The sequence below is a fragment of the Haliotis cracherodii genome, unplaced genomic scaffold (assembly GCF_022045235.1).
Source record: "Haliotis cracherodii isolate W230 unplaced genomic scaffold, xgHalCrac1.p SCAF_1, whole genome shotgun sequence".
NCBI lineage: Eukaryota > Metazoa > Mollusca > Gastropoda > Lepetellida > Haliotidae > Haliotis > Haliotis cracherodii.
The window spans coordinates 50,428,417-50,452,383 of NW_027266264.1; the positions used below are offsets into that span (position 1 = coordinate 50,428,417).

General features: G+C 36.5%; 1 protein-coding gene across 2 annotated transcripts in view; it reads left to right on the top strand.

The window, feature by feature from the left end:
* The window catches only part of LOC139479023 (uncharacterized), a 190,168-nt gene that overhangs the window by 136,883 nt on the left and 29,318 nt on the right, over window positions 1-23,967 (top strand). Inside the window, exon 8 of one of the 2 annotated variants that reach the window (XM_071261760.1) lies at window positions 18,177-18,335. The exons of the other annotated variant lie outside the window; for it this stretch is intronic. Coding sequence (XP_071117861.1) covers window positions 18,177-18,335 — 159 coding nt within the window. The remainder of the gene's footprint in view (window positions 1-18,176; window positions 18,336-23,967) is intronic. 2 annotated transcript variants of the gene reach the window in all.

Genomic DNA, 23,967 nt, shown 5'->3' on the forward strand with positions numbered 1-23,967 from the left:
AAAGTCTCATAAGTCCTGTCTCATTGAACACCCTTGTTACAGTTGTTACCATATATATGCATGCTATAAATCAGAAAATGCATATTATCACTAGTCCATGAATATTACCTTTTCTATACTTCCCCAAAGAAGTTGAGGACCACCGAATTCTTTCATATGACTTTGATTCATGGCATGACAGATTAACTATAGTAAATGAGAGAAGCAGGTGGTCCTTAACTTCTTTGGCGTAGTATACAATTTCTGACATATTTCACAATTAACATTTTGTGATGTAGAAATTGTGTCAATGAAACACTAAAGGCCATTTTTATATATTTCACCACTGTGACATGTACCATAATACCATGTAAAAAAAACAATACCAAATTCAAATCTTCATTAAATTGTACATTACAAGTGGCCAATTCCTTAAAAGTATTCATTTTGTGCAGAGTTATGCCCCTTAGTTACGCCACGATCCGTTGGTTGTGAGTTCAAATCCAAACTTCACCTTCACTATGATCATTGATCAGTTAGCCACATCTCCATACTGTCAGGTTCCACCAAGGTGGTAAATGTCTGCTGTCTGTGCCACTTCAGACCTTCATCCAACATTTAAGCTGACATGCCATGATATAAGAGTGTTCAAACAGACTTAAAACCTGAACTCATAAATTAGTCATCCAAGCAATACTATATTACACCTATGTTCATATCTTCAAAAGGTTGAGTCATCTGGCTAAAAGTGGTAGCCCTAGGAGACATGCATTGACAACAAAAATACATCATGACCAATTTTGGTAAATAAAGAATGAACATGTTGCAAATAACATGCAATCAAACCAAGTTTACAATCTTATCGCCCTCAAGGTCGTTTTGCTGACCTGAGTGAGAAAGGCCATGTTTATGTCTAGGGCGTGTCACACCAGGCCAGCTGTGTAGATAGCTGCTTTATTTATTACATAACTGTGACACCTGACTCGTAATATTTCATCGCCTTATGTCAGCAGGGGTCAAGATTAAATCCTAGCTATCTTCTGTGATGGTACAAATTGGATACAAACTACCTTTTGTCAGTGCACTATAATGCTGTATTGCCCTCTCTGATAAGATAACAAAATGGGCTACATGACTTTGTATGTGTAAAGGTCTCATGTCTATGTATTTGTTCTTTTAATGCTCTAATTAATCGAGAGCATGATAAGATAGAGGGTTTTTTTTTTGCGAGCTTATGTTATTCCTGGCTAGGCTATGGGTTATATGAAGCGTCTGGTTTGTTATGGAAACATTTTTAAATGCCAAGTTTTAAGTCTAGCAGCTGTTGGCATGTAGAATTATTCAGCAGATAATTATGACTCCATCAGACAATGTTATGCACGATAAATTGGTTTTAATTGTCGGAAAGGTGTTTTTGCTGAGTATGTCATTTGTAAATTACAAACATACAGATGTCCTTTGTACATGTAGTTATTGTTATGATGAAAGGTTTGTAAAAATTGTTTAAATGTTTTGTAAAAAAACCCACCAAATTGCTGAAAATGCAACAAGAAAAATCACAACAATAATCTAATTAATTTTAATATCCCATTAGTACTGGTCACTCTAGTTCAAAGTCAAACAAGATAAAACTTAAATTTCACAGCTCCTTGATTCTAATTTACATATGAAAATAGAAACTGCTCTGAAGAGGAAAAGTTTCTTTTGATGTTATCTTAAAAGTCTCTTTTGAAAATACAATAAAAATCCCATATAACCTGAATAATTATGACATAAACAAATGTTATTATAAACCAGTTGATGATAGAAACATATATTAAGCTTTACACACCCAGATACATTTTATGATAAATGTCTTATGTAATAATCTTAAAACCAACAGGACCAGCATTCCTCACATAGCACAATTAAACCTAGCTTGTAATATGAGTTGCTATCAAGGTCTGGTCCACAAGTAAAGGTATGGCTGGGATTGGTGTGGATAGTTGCCCTCATGACGAGAAATATGAGAAGGTCCTCTTCCAGACGTTGTGTGCTTAGTCCATCCAGCATGACATATGGTTCAGTCAGCCGTGACGCAGTGGTGCAATGGAAGGCTATCCTATCTACATTGTCAACCACATCATGTCAGCAGAGACAACCACTTTGAAAATGCCCATGATACTGTTTGCTTCCATGTAACATTTCTTGTCTGGGTTTAAATCCTGATATGCATTGTGAAGTCCTTTTTTCGTGTTACATTACCAACACCAAGGGCAGCTGAAGTAGGGGATTTGTTGGACAACATGGTGTATCTAATTGTGTATTTGCTGAATGACCATGCACATGGATGGAGTCCATTACCTCCCAGGATTACTCTCACTAAACTTTGATCGCTTACTCAATTGGACTGCGTGAAGATCTGAGGTCACTCCCATTGAAGGCATCAGGTGAACCTGACCGCCCAATTGAAGTGAAGGATTGGTGTGTTTTTAAGCCAATCGGATGTCAGCTTTCTGAAATGATTTGGCTTCATTACTTTACCACCTTGATTCAGAAATTTCAATTGTAGCAAAAGAAAACCGTCCTAGAACACACATGTACCCTTCATAGTACACCGTTTTGCACATGCATGCCATGGCACTCAGAAATGACAGGATGTACATAAAATTATTATGGTATGTTTATGGTTCTGTTCGGTTGAACAAAACCTTCCAAATGGCGTGCTGGTTTTCTTGGGGGAATCAGTGAGCAAAGAGCCTGAGTCACAGGAGACTAATCACAATTTTATTTACAAGAACAATTATCAATGAGCAATTTACAAAATCTTAGAATATAGTTGAGGGTGCCAAAGAGAGTCAGTACAACAACAGAAATTGTTTCTTGGGCCAGTTTTTCTCAAAAGTAAGGAAGTAGGATGGACCTTTTTATTTTTTATTGAAAAAAGAACTGATGAGGGGGAAAGACCTTTTGTTTATTTCCTAAGAATACCAACAAACAAAACTATAATTAACTCAATGTCAGTCATCAAGTTTTTTTATGGATAACAGAGTGTGCTTCATATGACAAATGTGAAATGAAATTCTAAATATGAAAGAAATAATTTATTTGCAATAGGTATCTAGAAATGTTCAAACTTTCACAATGAGAATGCAGCTCCATTTACCAAGTCTGTCCTACAGATGTTGAAAAATATGCTCCAGGGGAAAGCATGTTTTCCTCACCCCCCAGTGAGAATTTCCCTGGGGTGGGGACTTGACCAAGAAGGAGACAAATTTAATTATGGTGACCTATGTCAAGTGTAGAGTGCTTCAGTCAGCAGGTCTGCAAACATCAAAGACAAGTTGTGATGCTGGAGGGACTCACATTGTCATGGGGAAACTGACCAGGCTTGTTTATAGCATGTTGAAATGTACATGTCATCAGCTGATCCACAGAAAGAGCTGGTGATGTCCTTGATCACAACTATACTTGTGAGGGGAAATAACTGGCATCAAATCTTAGACGTGGTAATAAACGAGATAAGTCATGACTCTTACCCTATTTGTTTGATTTTTAATTCTCTTCTTCTATCGATTGTCATTTTACTGAAATTACAATATCTTAAAGATTGTTAATTAGACTATTTGAAAGAATAATCCAATCTTTGTATTAAAGTCTACAAATGTAGGTTTTACTCCAATTTGAATTTTATATGGATTAAATCTTTAAAAAATAACATGCTATTCTAAATAGTTTTGATATCTTATACTTGAGAATATTTACATAACTAATAAACAAATCATCCATTGCACATGTATATTTCAAGAATTCCAGTGCATCCCAGACATTTCGCATTGTCAGAATTTCACGAGTAATATATAAGCAAAAATTGCTGTGCATGACCTCAAAGATAGAACATGTTTTTACAAGGAATCAAACATACTAGAGACTGAAGTGACACACAGCTTAAAGTTGACTTAAAAACTGGAAGTGTTTAGTGCAATGTGCATCATATATATCTTGCTTAAGCATTTGACAGTTGAAGAGCCTGCTATCTACATGAGTTATGATACACAGGCAACATTTGTACATGTCACATCTCAGGTTAAAGGGTGCACACTGCAGGTGTGTAATACTTCTGACCTTACACCAGCCAAATTGATGCCTCTCAGCCAGAAAATGAGCTCATTTGGTTATATACAATGTTTTACCATAGGAAGGAGAGTTGATTACTTAGGAGTGGGTTGGGAGGGAGGCATGATGGATTGGGCTCATTTTTCAAGATGTGTATGTATTGTAATTGGATATTTGTTGAAGAAGGTGGTTTGCTGGAAGAGTGGATTGAACATAACAAGACAGTGTCTGGACATCATGTTGTAGAAGTATTGTTTCAAAAAGTGAGGCTGTATATACAATGTGATGAAATGCATAAACAATCACAGTGTTGTGTGATAATATTTCAGTTTTCAAAAGTTTTGTCTTAGCTCTTGAATTTGTCCAAATTAAGAAAATAGAATTATGTTTATATCAGACAGATAACTAGATAAAAAATCAAATTCACTGATCGCAAAAAAGTGCTACGGATACAAGATATTTAGTGTTCAAATGTTTAATACTGAAACTGTGACAATATATTTTATAAATTATTCAAACATGTGCATTATAACCTAAGATAAGCTGATTACAGATATGTGTTGGAAATTAGAAAAAATAATTTCAATTTAAGTTGTTTGTCCTGATCTAATTTGATCATAATATTATAATATTGTAATATTTTATGAATAAGTATTTCTGCATTATATTTAGTTCTCTTCAGAATCAGTTGTCATGTCGTACAGACCCTGAAACAAATATGTCCAGTACAGCCCAAGGATTTAATATTTTGGCGGCAAGTCCAGATTACAGCAGTTTTAGGTCTGAAAATGGAGAAAATATCTTGGCTCCCTTTAATTAATGTTTTCTTTGAAATAGGTTCATTTCAGAGACTAGATGTTAGTCTACAGAGTCAGCACACCTGTCCTAACTGATACCCTCAAATCAGCATCCAGCTTGTCTTATGAAAATGACACGTGGAAAAGAAGAAATCTGTCACTGATTTGTTTGAAATAAAATCCTTTTAACTTTGAGGAAAGTTTAGATTCCTTGAAATTCAAACCCCTCTGCTTTTCATAAAATCAAAATGACAGGAACACTAACCCATTAGTCTCTCAGCCTAATTTGTTTTATTATCGGCAAATCCTTCATTAATTGCTTGCACATTCAACAAGTTGCCTGAAGAGATTAGGTCCTTCTTGAATGACCATGAAGATGCTCAGCTGAAAGTTGTAAACAATTGAAGGGCACAGATTCCCACGGTTACTGACAGGTGGGGTGTCACGTCTTCCCCCTCATTTCAGATTAAAGCTACCTAAATTTTCTGGCACTGCATAAAAACAGGCTTGACCACTCACTTGACTGACCAGGTGGCCAGAGCCAGGTCCAGAGAGACTGACCAGTGGTCATCGTGATTTTGTATGGACACCGGTCAAAAGTGCAGACCCAATGATCAGGGTCATGACCTCATTAGGTGACCTACGACCTCAGGTCTCAGGCCATGATTAATTTTTGTAAAACATCTCTTCTGGCAAACCTATTTGAAAAATTTGAGAACAAAACCATCTTTCCTAATTGATGCCACCATTGCTCAAGTTTCTGACATTTGGGGACCATGGTTATAAGGTCTTTTGTCTGGAGTCCTCCCATGCTTCATAGGTACATTGCTTCCATGTTTTGGCCTTCCAGTGATCATCTGACACAGGACAGATTAATAGCAATTATTGTATAGAAAATGAATACCTCTGACAAACACAAATCCGTTTTGGCCGGAGACCTTAGACCTTCCTTTTGTTGAGGTCATTGCCAATGTTAAGTGTATATTTGAAGTTCTGACCAGTGGTCACTCAGTTGTCAAATCATGACAAACCAGCAGATGGCATTATGAGGCAGAAAGTTGTCCTTTGTCCGTTGTAAACAAAAACATGAGTAAAGTGTAATGTACAGATCGTGCAGGGAACCACTCCCTTGAAGGAAAGGTCATAGGTTTCTTGGATTACTGTCTATCCTGTATGAATCTGGGCTGAATTTATTAGTTTTTCTACATGTAACATTTTACAACTGTTTCATGTTTTGAAAAAAGTATATGTTGTGTTGAGTTGAATTTTGTAACAGGTTAGTAGGACGTCTTGAATGAAGACAATTACATTGGACAGAACATTTTAAAAAAAACAGGAAAATTCCAATGGCAAAAATTGAAGTAGACTTTGGGTATTTGTAAATCATTCTATGATAGTTCATTCTGGAAACACTACCTCATACTTAGAAAAGCATAAAAACTACATGAATGTTTTGATAGTCAGATATGTATATTGAATTATTGTAGTTTTTCTGAAGACTTTTTGTTTGTTGTGCAATGAGATATACCTATGGAAATATAAGGGTTTTATTTTATTTTTCTTATATCCAGAAAACAATATAAAAATAATATTGAACTGTCATTATTGTGATTATGTAATCATTTGTCCATGATCTTGTGATAAGAGAAAGGAAATATATAAAATAAACATATATGTAAATATATATAAAAATGCTGAATAAGTTGACAATATTATGATGTGTGGTTCAGGTGTTATTATTAGCTTGCATAAGGATAAATTAATGTTAAATTACCATATATAAGAAATACAGGTTAAGTATTTAAGTGTCCAAATGAACAATAAAACAAGGACCCCACACATTTATCCTTTCTCTTTGAGAGCAGAAAGATTCATTAATACATGTGGAACATTTTTTCTTTTGAAATCTGACCTTACAGAGAAAGAAATATTTTGAACATTGGAGGTCATGTTAACATTACTGGCAAATGGGCAAATATCTTGTCTGTTTGAAGATATCCTCCACATTGAATCAACTCTCTGTATTTTTGGCTTGATCCCTGTGGACAAGTTTACCTTTCTGTTTGTACACCATTGGTCAGATTTTCTTTCAAGTATCTCAGCTACTTAGAACATTATCAGAGAAGTGTTATTTGTCCGAGTTTATCTACCTTGAAAAGACAGAAATTGATTCTGTTCACCCACACCACTTCCAGCCCACTGATAAGTTTTGAAAGAAATGCTATCCCCCAATAATTATTTGTTAGTCTGTTTATCCAGCGTGGAGAGTGTGGACCTTTTTTTTTAACGATAACACCTTACCCCTTTGGTAGGCATGCTCAACCAACAAGGAATAAACACAGATTTGAGTTGGCGAGCGGACAGGTAGGGAGAATACACCTGAACATAAAACCAGGCTTTCGCGTCTCATCCTGCGTATGCGTTTTCGTTAAAAACAAATATTTGACAAAGAAGCAGAGCTGATGCCGAGTGTGTGTTTTGCCAAACTCGTGTTTACTTCGCGTTTTCAATGCCACATATTTGCTGAATAAAAGCATAATGGTTAAGAGAATGCAGGCCGCGAGCAACAAGAAAGGTATATTTACTTACGCAGGTAGGGTGAGTGAGCAACTAAGTGGATTTTCTATGCTAAGCCGGGCCATATGCAGGAGGCCTTAAATCTCTGTTTAATGTTTAATTTGGGGTCTTTCATGAATTTACTTTTATTTTGGGGTCAGATGCTCGGAGTGTTTGAGGTTATCATGGGGATCGTGTTAGCAAACGACAAAGTTTTTCCGATTACTTCAAAGACAAGCACGGTTTATTGACACTGGAGCTGGAGGTGAGAGAAGATCACTCGTCATCATTTCTGATTCTGTTATTTTTTACAATCACATCTCCCTTGTTATTTTCTTAGGCAAATTGGATTAGTTGTTTACACATTACCATGTAAACATCAGTTAGAGGTTTAAAAATTAAACAGAAATTCCAGGGGCTGTAGATCATCAAAGGTTTTTTACATTTTAATTACTCTTTTTGTGATGTTTGTCTTTAGTTGGTCATTTGACCATTATATCAGTAAAACTCTGCAGGCGTTACTTTGTCTTTTGATCATCCAATCTACTGACTGGTTTCAAAAGTCAACAAAAAATACCTTTATTATATTAATTTTGTTATTTATTTGTCAAATTGAGATATTTTAGGGGGTATAAGACAAGATACTTCTTTTTACAAAATATGATTCAACAAGTGAACAAATGCATTGTCTTCGTCTGTGCAGTTGTTGCTGTGAGAGAAAACATCTTGCACTCTAAACATACTGGCTAAACACCTATATTCTTTCTAAAACATTTTGGTAATGGCAAACCAAATGAAAACATATTGTTATTCATGAGTTTCATTTGATTTCCTTGATCCTATCATTGCAAATCAGTGTGTGTGTGTGTGTGTGTGTGTGTGTGTGTGTGTGTGTGTGTGTGTGTGTGTGTGTGTGTGTGTGTGTGTGTGTGTGTGTGTGAGAGTGAGTGAGTGAGTGAGTGAGTGAGTGAGTGAGATTGGATTGAATTAAAATATAAAGATTTTGTGTATGGAATATTCATTACGACCCACAAATATAACACATCACAGATGTGACTGGCATATTTGTCTTGTTAACCTTTCTCAATTACAAATGTCAGGTAGGTATCCTTGTGGTGTAAGTATACATGTAATATACCAGGGTCTGATCCCCACATGGGTAGAATGTGTACATTATATCTATAGAAAATTTCAAATTTATGTGGTGCAAATATTACACTCATCTTCAGGGCAATGGGGGAACCTTGAGGTTGAGGCTGTGGCTGGACATGCTAAAACAAGGGTTCAATTCTCCACATAGGTACAATCTATGGACCAGTTTCTGGTGTCCGCTTTAAGTGGAGTCAAAATCCCACTCAAACACAAATGCATGCGCAGCTGCCCACTCTCCTCTCCACTCCATTCATTCACTCACTTAACCAAACTCAATTCACTCACCCATCTTCACACGCTCTACATAATCCACTCACCAGCTTACATGCCCACTCTCTGTTCCGCTCGCTCACTCACTCACTCACTCACTCACTCACTCACTCTGTGGTATAGTGGTAGAGCATCCGCCTGGAGAGCGGAAGGTCCAGGGTTCGATCCCAAGCTATGTCATACCAAAAGATGTTAAGAGATGGTCCTTGTTGTTACCCTGTCTGGCACTCAGCATTAAGGGTCTAAAACAAGGATAGATCAGTTCGGAGTCAGTATACTGTGTCTGAGTAGGGTATTCATGTCAAACTGCGACATGGTATCTCAGTGTGCTAGCACTATAAAATTGGCATTAGTCCAGACTAGTCCAACTAGTCCAATCAGTCACACGCATGCGCGCATGCACTTCACTCACTCGCTCATACTCCACTCACTCACACTCCTCAGATCATTGTTTATATAGTCATAACAACAGATTTGCATACAGCCAGTTAAATTATGAGAGTGAAGTAAATTTCTGTGTTCCGCCGACACATTAGCACACGGAAAAGCAATGTCATGACATTAAAAATGTCAGGGAGGAAACAAATGTATCGCATTCATGAAATGAATTTCTACATGGAAGAAAAGCAACAAACATATGCAGGATGTCACTTTGGACAGTAAACGCATGGACAAATTATCGTTAAGTGTTATGCTTATTACCTACACAGTGTATATACGTGATGAAATGCTCAAGTGATCATCATCATATAGCATATGGTCTGTGAAATTGTTTATTACATAACCCATTTATCTCATCCTTTTTTTCTGATGCTGATTTCATGGTCGAATACAGCTAGCTACGTTTCCCATCTAGATTGGTGTTGATTACATTAAATACACATATTGGCCCACACATATTCCACAGTGATGGTGCAGGACTTGATGATCATTCTTTGGGGAAGGGTCTAATTTTGACATGAATTCAAATCCAGTTAATTCTATTTTTATGTGTGTTCAGACAAGACAATAAAGGTGAGCTCAGGGGCAGTTGTGAGCTTGTTATGACAGGGGATGGTTGTACACTAGTTAAACCCCTCATGTACAGCCTAGTGACCCCAGTTCCTCACTCTAGTGATATTGATGACTGTAGTGCCAAGTGCAGAACATCACTGACAACAAGCTCTTGCACAACAATAGCTGGGTGCACCACTGTTTATAAACAATGCACAGCGCACTGCAGCAAATGAAAGAGGCACCAAATTAATTCAGTCTTATATATTATTTTAACTGAATTAGTTGTTTCTATGGTGACCAGACCAGTTTATATATTTGTTTGAAAACTGATCTTTATTTAAATTAAGCGAAATATTCAAGAATGTCTTTGTTACATTTTATTCAGGAAATTAAACCTAAAATCACTCCTTTCAAAAGAGTGTGTATTCTGCCTTTATACATTTCTGAATAAAATCCAAATAAACAAAACTTATTTGAGCGAGGCTATATGGTTGACAAATAATAAAAAGACTTATTTATTTAATTCCCTTTGCTTTATGTTGTATATGCATGTTTTTGTCTTCATACAACATGCAGTTAGAATGAGGGTGAGCCTCACCCCCGTCCCCCAACCCACCTCTAACATTTATGTTTAATAACATACATTCATTTGTCGCAACCCCAAAGTGGCAAAAAAACAAAAAAAATTGGTCTAATATCATCATCTTGTTAAAATACAATTTTCAATTAATCAGTTACACAAATATTGGCTATCCATTTATTTTTTATTCGTGACTAAATCTTTTTTTAGAAATAGTAAATGTATCATACCAGTTATTATCCATAAAATTTAATGACGGTAACATACAAGAAATATAAAAAGGTACATATTGCCCAATAAAATTATGATCACCATGCTGACCTCAATTGTACCATACTATAGCCTGGGGTGACCTCGGTGAGGTAATGTTAGTCCCTAGATTATTCCCTCAGAGAGGTGCTATCATTAGCAGGCTGCCTTACATAATGTGAGGCAGGGGGTCAGTAATGTTTACACAACCGCTGATAGGACCAGCCTTGTGTTACACAGGTCACCTGGGGTCACCTGGGGTCATCTGGCTGCACGTAGCCTGGGGCAGGCAGTCGCAGCAGCTGTCTGCACTATGAGCATAATCGACTGGAGCTTACAACACATTTGCATGTAGTTTGACAATGCTGACTTTTATTTTCATTCCATGACTTTCAGATATGTAATGCTTATTTATATGAATTATTTTGAAAGTCATAACCTGATTATATAAGTGTATTGTATCTGTGATGAAATAAATAAAATATTTGCCACAGTGATAATTATTAGATTTCATTTTGGTGGTCTAGGCCTGACTGGGAGATTATATTTTTACTTGATTGTATTTCATAATATTTTGTCTGATATGGCTTCTTGGAATTGTTTATGAAATATTTACACTACACATTCAGGATGACTTACTTTAATTTCATTCCAAATAAATTTTTGCAGTAACCTTTTTGTATTCTGAACCAGTATGAATACACATCTTGCATGTTTTGCATATTTTTAGATTTTCCTTCACAACTTATTAAGGCAATTCCCGAACAAAATAATAATTGAACTGAGATATTTCCTGTTTCAATTAAAAAACTAATTGATATGTTGACTTTGCATGAAAAACTGCTCTTGTCTTGGACATACACCCCTAGAATATCTACCAGTGTGCATGCATTGGACTGTTGCCGATTCCACCACCCAGCAGCGGTATCTGAAGAACAAGAGAGGAGATGCTGTGACTTCTTTCTTCACTGTGTTATCACCAGTGTTTCATGTATTTCAGGACTGGAGGAGATAACAGGCAGTCAAAGAAAACCACAGAGTCTTGGGAATTTTTATTACAGTATATTCTTATGTCATCCAGTGCAGGGGTTTTCTAATGCAGTGCCTATGACAGGGGCTGTTTATGGGAGTCATGGCCCAATGTTTATGTTGAAATCGGACGACTTTCGTCAACATGTTATGGCGTCTTGCTTCTGTATATGTACAAGTGGTCTTCCTATGTTTTGTCTCCTTGCACATTCAGCAAGGTTTTGTGTATAAACATCCCACAGGTTTATGCTCCGACATGCACGTAAAAAGGAAACATCTTACTTTGATTTGATGGTGTTCAAACAATAGAAACCCAGATCTTGAAATTTCTTGCAGAGTGCTGACAGCAAGTTGGTATGGATTTGTTAAAAGGGAATGTTTCTAATTATTCCAATTCCTTACATATTGCAAAACAAAGTCTTTTTGAAAGTGTTTTCGTTTAGTTATAGGTGTGTGTTTTAAAGGAAAAAAGTCAGTGTTTTCAAATGGAATTGAATGTGAAGGAAAAAGAAGGACATGATCGTATGATTCTGTGAATATACTCCTGAGTTGCATAGATATTGTTATCTTGTCAGATTTACTTTTCAAATATCAGTAACAGATCATAAAAAAAAGTTGTCACAATGTGTTTCCCATACATGTGACACTTGAATGGATCCCTATGGCACAGTGATTAGGTAGGATTTTATTTGTTTTGTCTCAAAAAACAATTGAAATAAACATTTAAAAGAAAGAAATTGTTCTACAAACAGTAAAAACACTAAGGGCGTATATCTCAAGAATACTGATTGTCACCAGCATGGCAACTGCTCATGTTTCTGGAACTTGTGTGGGAGTGTTCAATTCTACTTGAACATGTTGAATAAAAATATATTTAGGCCACAACAAATTAATTACAGATTTGTTAAAATAACAGCCTAAATATTTTTTATTTAGTTTTTGCACTTTTAGAGCAATAATCTCCTGACAATATCTGATAATACATATAGAACAAGTATTTATCAGTCAAGAAACATTGTAAATTCAATTTCAGGTTGAATATGTAATTATTTCAACGAATACATTGTTTGATACGCCTACTCCACTGTCTTTGTCCAATGTAACTACTGACCAAGTATTCTTTTTGTTGTGGACTTACACCAGTATTTTGTCTGTCACACAGATCCTGAAACAAATATAGTCCAATACAACCCATGCAGGTCTATAATATTTGGCAAGACTAGATCACTACAGTATCAGGGCTCCTCTTTATTGTATTTTATAACAATAATTTAACAACTGTTTTCTTTTCTGTAAAATATGTCCATTTCAGAGACTAGATGTTAGTCTAGCCAGTATTGTGTGGAAGTGTTAGTCCCCAAGTCCCCTAGCAAGTAGCTGAAAGATAATGAGGAACACAAACTACCAGATACGTCTACAACTAACACTTTTTAAAAGTCTGTCATGTATGTCTTGGGGCATTTTATGTTGTTTGGCAATATGGATGTTACAATATGATTAGATTAATAATATTTTATGGAGATGCTGCTTCAGCCATCTAGACGATTCAACTAGAAAGGTCCACCTCTGTGGTTAGGGGGAGGGCATCTTTCTGGAGAGCAGAAAGTGTGGTTCAATCCCCAGCTGTGCCATACTAAAGACATTAAAAGATTATACTTGATGTCACCCTGTTTATTATTAAGGCGATAAAACAAGGACTGGTCGACTCAGAGTTTAGAGACTGGGAGCAAACTCTCTAAAACTGGCATCAGTCTGAACTAGTACAAGCAGGCACACACATGGAGTACATATGGTTACATTATCTCTGAGAGGCACATGGTCACATCATCTGAGGAACACATGGTCACATCATCTAAGGAACTTATGGTTGGTCACATCATCTGAGGAACCCATGGTTGGTCACATCATCTGAGGAACACGTCTCATTATCTGAGGAACACATGGTCTCATTATCTGAGGAACACATGGTCTACATCATCTGAGGAACACATTGAGACATCACATCTAAGGAACACATGGTCACATCATCTGAGGAACACATGGTCACATCATCTCTGAGGAACACATGGTCACATCATCTCTGAGGAACACATGGTCACATCATCTCTGAGGAACATATGGTCACATCATCTCTGAGGAACATATGGTCACATCATCTCTGAGGAACACATGGTCACATCATCTGAGGAACACATGGTCACATCATCTCTGAGGAACACATGGTCACATCATCTCTGAGGAACACATGGTCACATCATCTCTGAGGAACACATGGTCACATCATCTCTGAGGAACACATGGTCACATCATCTCTGAGGAACACATGGTCACATCATCTCTGAGGAACACATGGTCACATCATCTCTGAGGAACACATGGTCACATCATCTGAGGAACACATGGTCACATCATCTGAGGAACACATGGTCACATCATCTCTGAGGAACATATGGTCACATCATCTGAGGAACACATGGTCGCATCACCTCTGAGGAACACATGGTCTTGTACCCATGCTCAAGACTTTCACAAACATCCATGTCAGTCCTGTACCAGTATTCAAGAGTTTCACCATAGTCCATGTCAATCCTGCACCTGTGCTCAAGAGTTTCACCATAGTCCATGTCAGTCCTGTACCTGTGCTCAAGAGTTTCACCATAGTCCATGTCAGTCCTGGGCCCACTTGCACAAAGCGATCTTAGCGCTAAGATGATCGTGACTCCCATACTTTAGCATTGATTTACAATAGTCTCAGCGCTAAGATCACTTTGTGCAAGTGGGCCCTGCACCTGTGCTCAAGAGTTTCACCATAGTCCATGTCAGTCCTGTACCTGTGCTCAAGAGTTTCACCATAGTCCATGTCAGTCCTGTACCTGTGCTCAAGAGTTTCACCATAGTCCATGTCAGTCCCGTACCTGTGCTCAAGAGTTTCACCATAGTCCATGTCAGTCTCATACCTGTGTTCAAGAGTTTCACCATAGTCCATGTCAGTCCCGTACCTGAGTTCAAGAGTTTCACCATAGTCCATGTCAGTCTCATACCTGTGTTCAAGAGTTTCACCATAGTCCATGTCAGTCCCGTACCTGTGTTCAAGAGTTTCACCATAGTCCATGTCAGTCCTGTACCTGTGTTCAAGAGTTTCACCCTAGTCCATGTCAGTCCCGTACCTGTGTTCAAGAGTTTCACCATAGTCCATGTCAGTCCTGTACCTGTGTTCAAGAGTTTCACCATAGTCCATGTCAGTCCCGTACCTGTGTTCAAGAGTTTCACCATAGTCCATGTCAGTCTCATACCTGTGTTCAAGAGTTTCACCATGTCATTCCCATACCAGTATTCAAGGGTTTCACCCAAGTTCATGTAGTCCTATACCTGTGCTGGTGAGTTTCTCCAAAGTTGTAAATGTCTACAACCTGTGGTATTTCAGACCTTCCTACCACATGAAGCTGATGCACTGTGAAAAAACTGAAATTCTGTGCAAATCAGAATTCTCACTCACTCACTCACTCACTCACTCACTCACTCAAACACTCAAACACTGGCACTTTTCAGGACATAAATAGTCTTAGATAAACCAGGATCCAGATAACTAACACCTTTATGAATGCTAAGCCTCTAAGAAAGTGTCAACAAAGAACAAACTCAGTTTTATTGCACCTGGAATCCTTCTTCTTGAGGAATCATAGGAACAGCTGGCATTTTGTTCCTGTTGTATACGCCTGTACATATCTCATGTACATTGCATGTATATTGCTGTTATCAGCACCAGTGACAGATCCCGGATGTGACACTCAGTGTAACAATGGGTGTTGTGCATGGCAAGTCACACACAGTGATATACTGGTCGATTGTTCATGCTTTGTTTATTTCATGGGTAAAAAATGTGAAATCCTATCCATGTATGTTTAAGAGGTTGGAATGTGATACCTAGACTGCAACATAAAATGCCAGATTAAAACAGCTGGTGTAAATTGGGTTTGATTTAGAATTTCAGCTTGGTGTGCGATCTTGGTGATAACATGTTTTTATGCACTTGTCATCTGGGAATTTCGACACTGTGATTTTTGGGGCCATTATTTTCATTTTTTGAGTCCATGTGCTCCTTGCCTCCTGCAGACATCAGGCATTGTTGCCGCAACATGACACACATACAATGCACTCCTACATAGTTTAGTGAAATGTACACACTGGGGTTACACTTACAATATCGTTTTTGTAAAATACACATTACACAATCAAGAATTTGCGACAGAGAAGATGTTGAGCACAATCAAATGCAACATAGTTGGTTCATGAATTTTTAATACCGTTTTTAAAAATTATGGTTTTTTTAAGTCAAAACAAATTAATAAAAAAATTCTATTTTACAATTTTAAAAAGTAAACCAAAACAAATGTTTAATTTGTTGTGGCCTCATGAGTTTTTTCTGTTCATGTATTCCTACAAACATATTACGACTTATGTCCTGTTTATGTTTTAGGAAATAAAAAAACAAACCTAAAACAAATGTTTAATTTGTTGTGTCCTTATCAGTATCTGTTCTGAAACAACAACAAAACAATTATATGTAAAACTATAGAGTTCCTCTAGCCAGTGTGCTGCCAGTGTATATGGGCTTAGTAACACTGACTTGGGTTTCGATAGTCATACTTCATCAAGATCTGTGAGATTGGGAGGCACATGATTGATTGTTCTTTCACAGAATTATTCAGTAGACGCATTGAATCAATCAAACATTTGATACCTAGAGAAATCAATTGTGTGTCATCTGTAGTTGTGTCTCATTGATAGTTGAAATAATCAATATGAAAATAATGAAATAATCATATGGAGTAGGCTGTTAAGTTTATTACTAAGGATGATAATTAATATTACTAGAAACAGTTTTGAGTCACTGAAGGTTCCTTTAATCGAATAATGCCTTGTGTCAAAAGAAAAATCAAATAAGTCCTGATCATTGTGTAAATCTTCATAGAGAGACTTATTAAATTAAATAACATTATAAGGCCACAAAAAAATAATTATTATATTTTCATCTAAATTAATCAAAGCGTCATTTCATGCATGTTTTATGTGCTATTATAATTTAAGGTGACTGATAACAGCATCTTTTCACATTACCTTATACATGTGATTCACATGAAGCATGAATGTTCGAGAGGACTAGGTACATGTGTATTTCATGAAACATCAATGAGAGGACTAGGTATATTTCATGAAGCATGAATGTTTGAGAAGACTACATACATGTGTATTTCATGAAGCATAAATGTTTGAGAGAACTAGATACTTGTGTATTTCACGAAGCATGAATGTTTGAGAGAACTAGGTGCATGTGTATTTCAAGAAGCATGAATCTTTCAGATAACAAGGTGCATGTGTATTTCATGAAGCATGAATGTTTCAGATAACAAGGTGCATGTGTATTTCATGAAGCATGAATGTTTCAGAGAACTATATACATGTGTATTTCACGAAGCATGAATGTTTGAGAGAATTAGGTGCATGTGTATTTCATGAAGCATAAATGTTTCAGAGAACAAGATACTTGTGTAGTTCACGAAGCATGAATGTTTGAGAGAACTAGGTGCATGTGTATTTCATGAAGCATGAATGTTTCAGGGAACAAGATACATGTGTATTTCATGAAGCATGAATGTTTCAGAGAACAAGGTGCATGTGTATTTCAAGAAGCATGAATGTTTCAGAGAACTGTGTATATTGCATACCATATTTTCTTGAGTATAGTGCACACTTTTTTTTCTTAAAAAACACAGCTGTGTAGAAGGGGGTGTGCATTATACACACAATAATGAGTTATGATGTTTTTTCCCTCCAACGGAAAGACATTACCGTGAGCATGTAACACCTTAAATACCATGTCAACAAATCCATACCGAATTTTTTTTTCTCCAAAATACTGAATCTGCTAGAGGGGGCTGGGCATTAGACTCAGCTGCACACTATACTCAAGAAATATGGTAAGTGTATTTCATAAAGAAAGAGGAGGCCCGGGTGGCCCAGTCATCTAAGGTGCAGCAATTCGCTGTGCAGAGTTGCGTCCCTTGGGCACGCCAGAAACCTATGATTGTGGGTTCGCCCCAATTATGTTTCTATGTTTGTCAGCACCATACCCGTGCTCGTGGATTTCACCGAAGTGGTAAACGTCTTAGACCTTCATCACTTCGGGCTTTCCTCCCACAATAAGCTGACACACTGTGATATAACTGCAATAATGTTAAAAGCGGCTTTAAACCCAACTCACTCACTCATAAATAAAAGAAAGAAAGAAAGAAAGAAACATACTGATATAGTACATGGCAATTTAGTTTGACAGCAGGTCCAGTTATGTGAGGTGGGTCTGGTAGTGAGGCAAACAGGCATGAAAATATAATTATCAATGTTTTATTACCTACGGTTCAACCAGTTTGGCGTTTCCACATCTTAGGAGGATTCATTTGTTGATTGTGTTTCAGCCAGTGGCAACATCTACTCATGGGGAGGTGGTATTGATGGTCAACTCGGTCATGGCAATAAGGTGTTTGTGACCCAACCCTGCAAGGTGAAGGACAGCCAGCTGACAGGTCAAGTCGTGCATATTGCATGTGGGGAGGCCTTCAGTGCTTGTATAACAGGTACAGAGTATTAAGTTTTATGTAGCTACAGAGTTAGTGAGTGAGTGTGTATGGTTTTACGCCACTTTTAGCAATATTCCAGCAATATCACGGCAGGGGACACCAGAAATGGGCTTCACACATTGTACCCATGTCGGGTGTAGCTACAGAGACTGCTTTCAATTGGTATGGAGAGTATGAACATTTGTGTACCAGTTTTTAGAAACATAAGAGAAGGTTTGTTAAAAAGTAACTGTCAATTATGTTTTTCCTCTCAAATTTCTTTCTATGTATAGCCTAGTGGTATAACTGTTGGCTTGTCATGTTGAAGATCCTGGTTCAGTTCCCATGGGGACTACATGTGAAGGCTGTTCTTTGGGTCCCATGATGTGTGACTATTAGAACTCCAGGGTATATAGATACACACTCTACCCTGAAATTATTGAGGAAACCACCATCGATCAACATACAGTACTAATCTACCTATTTTACTCAAATCATATACTGATCTACCCAAGCAATCTACCTAATCTACCCAATGTCTGGTCATGAGAACACTGGGTTAAAATGAGTTGTGCTTGTTATATGAGGGATCTTCATGGATCAGGTGGTCAGGCTTGTGTGGTGTGGTGTGGGATATTGCTCATAATATCAACCACTGCTTTGTCTGGTTCACACTCCATTATTTCCAGGCCTCCATCATATAGCTTGAATATTGCTGAGTGGGGCATGATACAACAAGTATTGATCCTTCTGTTTTCCCTTGTGGTACAACCAACCATTAGACTGCACTGACATATTTGTCCTTTCTATGGTCTGCTTTTGTTTAAAGAAAAGAAATTAACTACATCATTTATCTGTCAAAATGTATGAAAAAATTGACTCATTATTTCATCCTCTGTACAATGCTTTTAAAGTATTATTTAGATCAGAGTTAATAACATTTCAGTTTGGAACCCAAATCATATTTCTGCTGAAAAATATTACAATAAAAAAAACATGGTGATATTCTCCTGGTTAGGTCAATTAATTTTCGTTAATTTGACAAAGCAAATATTAAAGTTTCAACCAAGGAAACTTCACCAGACAACTTATACTTTTATGTTCATTTGTGAAAAAAAAAAAAATGTCTCCTTTAATGGTATTTTTCTTTACAGCTCAAATGTTTTAAAAGTCCATCCATCACAATTTATGTCAGAAACGTGTGTTAAAAAATCTTGATCTAAAATCAAATAGGAACTTTCCTTGGACTCTTGAACAAATTGGATGAAATTTGGGTACTAATTTCCTTAGCAAATTTAAAGGAATTGGATTGAAGTGGACAGACACCAGGAATCCATGCATCTAACAGCCTCTCTGTCATCCATTAAACTCCTGTTTTTAGACTAATGAAACTTGTGGTTTTTCGTGCACGTTCCCTCGCGCTTGTTGAATTTAAAAATCAGGGCTCAATTAGTGTCCGCAAAGAAAAGATTGACGAATCCATTAGTCCTGTTAGCTGTATCTGAGTCCGTCTTTGTTTGAAGTTATTTTGTGGTCTGTCGCCGACTGATTCATAATAAGCTTCTCATTACTTCCCTTGCATTGTGTTTCTAGAGTTACGTTTGATGTTAAGACGCGATTTTGTGGTTTGGAGAATTCTCCAACCTAATTGTGGCACTGCCTGATTGACTGCTGAGAAATGCTTTTGTTGCGTTGATGAATCGAAATTTACACTTGTATATCGACGACAGCACTTGTCAATCTTTCTTGATTTGAGATGTTCATTGACGATAGGATGACAGCAACAGAAGGGTTTATATCATCGTCAAAGATTTATGTTTTAATTTGAAAATGATTAGTTTACATTTCATTTAGCTTGGTCTTAGGGTGTGGATGAAAATGAGATTATTTGAATTTTTTACTTCAGAAGTTTGTCTTTATAGTCTGATTCTTTTGTTGTTTTTTTAGTTGTCTTGATTGCATTTCTTTTTTCATTATGACTAGCTGACAGTGACATGGTATTAATTAAGGCAGTTGGCATGAAATAACTGATAATTGTCAGTTTCCTTAAATAAAGTATTATTCCAATTTCAAATTTATTAAGTGTTTAATCTTTGATTATATCAAAATGAATTTTCTGTCACAACTAAAATATTAATATCATGTCTCTTCATTTGAAATATTCTTCCAATAAATTAAACCATTTTATTTCATCTCAGTAGATGTAATTAATGAGTAGCTAAGAAATTGTTTGATCTTGAACATGATATTTTTATTTAAAAAATAATTTGATCAGTTCAGTTATATGTAGTTCCTATATCAGAATGGGTAAAGATAGATATGTTATATCGAAAAAAAATGATTTACGTCTGAATTTTTAAAAACTCAAACTGTGGCAAGCTTTGATATTGAAATAATTCTGAAGTCTGATCAGACTGACATCATTTACTTTTAGACCAGTGCAGTTTGGTATAATTAAACCTAGAGGCGGGAAGCAAACTTTTATGGAGGTATTTATTGCCCTGGTTGGTTCAAATTTAATTTATAAAATGCTCATGAAATATGTTTGTTTTTTCAAAAATTCAGTCAAAAAGCATATTTACAAATAAAAAGTTTATTTTAACTTTTGCAAAATTATTCACAAAACAGGGTGATTCATAGACAACAATATTATTTGTAGTTTTATGGTTCTTTTCTTTTTCATTAAAAAATATCATAGATAACCAAAAGTCACTGGTTGTTGAAGACAGGTGTGTAGGGTAGGGATAAGATTGAGAGAGAGTCATGTTGTGGGAGTCATAAGTGTTTAGCAGAGGTGGTTGTGTAGCAGAGGTGGTTGTGCAGCAGAGGTGGTTGTGCAGCAGAGGTGGTTGTGCAGCAGAGGTGGTTGTGCAGCAGAGGTGGTTGTGTAGCAGAGATGGTTGTGTAGCAGAGGTGGTTGTGCAGCAGAGATGGTTGTGCAGCAGAGGTGGTTGTGCAGCAGAGGTGGTTGTGTAGCAGAGGTGGTTGTGTAGCAGAGGTGGTTGTGTAACAGTGGTGGTAGGGATGGTTGTGTGTGATATGTGTGGTTGTAAGTGTCGGATGGTTGTGTGTGAGGGTTGGTTGTGTGGTAGGGGTACATGTGTGTGTGTGTGTGGGGGGGGGGCTGTGGCAGGGATGCCTGTTTGGAAGCAGGGGGTAGTTGTATGTATGGGAGGGTTCTCTATGTAGACTGAATCTTGTATAGATGCCCCCAGACAGTATTAATGACAACAAAGGTGATAACCATGCTGTAATTAATGTCAACACTGTGCTCACAATGTTTCATCTGTCACTACTGACAAAACATTCTTCATTATAAATCCATTTAATATTGTAATAAATTATGCTGTAGAAAATATCAAGATGACCTCTAAAATTAATTTAATTCAAGGAAATGAAATACATTATCATTTTGTTATTCTTAAGACATAAAAAGTTTATATCCTGATTGTATGGATTTAGTGTATTAAATTGTCAGATGTAATGGGAATATAAAGGACATACGACTGCCTCCATTTCATCAAAGGGAAACTCATTGCAATACAATTCAATTTGAAAAGAAATTGTAATTTCCTTTTATCAACTTATGTATTTTTCCCTTTTTTTATCCTTATTAAAATCTTTAAATAGATATTTGTAAAGTTTACAGTCAGAAGTAATTGTTTTTCCTAATGCATTTGGAGACAACCTGTCTGAAAATAACTATATCTTAGCTCATTTAAACCAACACTCTCCATCATGTTTATGGCAAATAGGTCTATTCAGTATTCATGTCAAGCTGTAGATTTTCAGATTGAGAATGGAAATTACCCTGATTAATACTTCTATGATAAATGTCAATCACTGAATTGTTTTGTACTGTTTGATATTTTTTTTTTCAAATATATCTTCAAATGGATTTCATAATAGTTTGATATTTGAAGAGTTCTCTTCATTTCTTCTTTAATTACTTTTCCTGACATTTTCTAAATTCATTTTTATACTATCTTTAACATAGTTACAGACATTATAATATGATATGATCAAATGATATGATTGACTTACTTCATATGGAAAATAAAAACTTAACAGATGTCAATTATATTTTTTCATATTTTCTTCTTCAAAGTGAAAAAACATCACTTTTAATAAAAAAAATTCTGTTTATTTAGGAAGAGTATAAGTATCTTGAAATACAGTATATTCAAAATGGCATAATGATCACTTTAGGTGGTTTAACTCCTGAACTGTGTTACAGTCTATGACCGCCACAACAGTAAATTCTCTGTTACATTGAATACTGTTACCTTTCAAACCCTGAGTTGACGAACCACATTAAACACATAAAGTTAATATCACTTTTATTCATGCTTTCAATTTGAGCCATTACCGTCAATCAAGCGACGCAATTCCTGTAAACCAAACACAGGCTAAAAAATATCACCTCACAATTGAGTGAATTTAAGTAAGTGACGAGCTATAAAAAGTGATTAGAGTGGCGTCTAGTCAAAGACGAGTATTCAATCCATCTCCATTTCATTGATTACATGAATTACACAAACCATTATGGGTTTGTGCAAGTTTATCAGCCAGGTGACAGATATGTGGCCACAATTGAAAATACAGACTACAGGTATTTAGTCGTGTGATTGATTCCCGCAGAGAGCATTTTATTAAGGTGAGGAGCATTGCCATAATCAAACGTTATTGACGGATGTGTTGGTGAATTACCACCAACTCTGTGGGTTTAAGTCCTGGGAAGTGAATGAGCAAATCCTACTTGAAGCAGTTAATTGACAATCTATTTTCACTTAAAGCAATTTCTGCTGTAATTTGTGTCAGTTTGATGACAACTTCGGATATTTGACTAACAATTCTGGCATGTGGTCTGCATGTTTTTCAACTGATATTTGTTCCCTGCTTTAAAACGCATGTTTGAAAATGATTTTAGTTTCTTTTGAAAAAAGATATCCTGATTTAGGAAAGAAAAGAGGTATTGCTGCCTGTCCGTCGTTGAAACAGCTCATTTGGGAAGATTATGGATTATTAAAATATTAAGCTTTTGAAAGTTTTTTTTATTTATTTCAATGTAGTTGATATTGAACTGTGATGACTAAGAATATAATGTTAGTATAGAGACTACATTGATCAGTTTGGTAGAAAAATGGCAGAAAAAGAAACAAGATTTGCTCCTTTCATTTGGAGATTATTCCATGTGTGGTGTAGACAGACCGCCTTCTGGAAAAGATCTGCATATCATAGTAATAGGAAAGAATTGGCTGGTCCTTAAGTTCTTTCGAGTAGTATGCAAGTGCTAGGTTGATGCAAATAATACGGGAATCTATTAATTGGTTAATGGTGCACTCAGCAATATTCCACCTTCCTGACAGCAGCCTCTAAGTAATCTAATCTGAACCAGACAATACAGTGATTGATATTGTGAGCAATGGTCCGATATTGTGAGCAATGGTCCACGCCATTTGGATGCAATGACATGCAATCAACCAAGTCACCTTGTCTGACCGTACTCAGATTCCCCATTGGGCTTTGGAACACTATTCCATTTGGTAGTAATTATAGCCTTGTAATACCTTATCTGGTCAACTTTGCACATTCCAAGGTGTAAATGTTACATATGCTTTGACACATGGGGACTGCACACATCTGCACT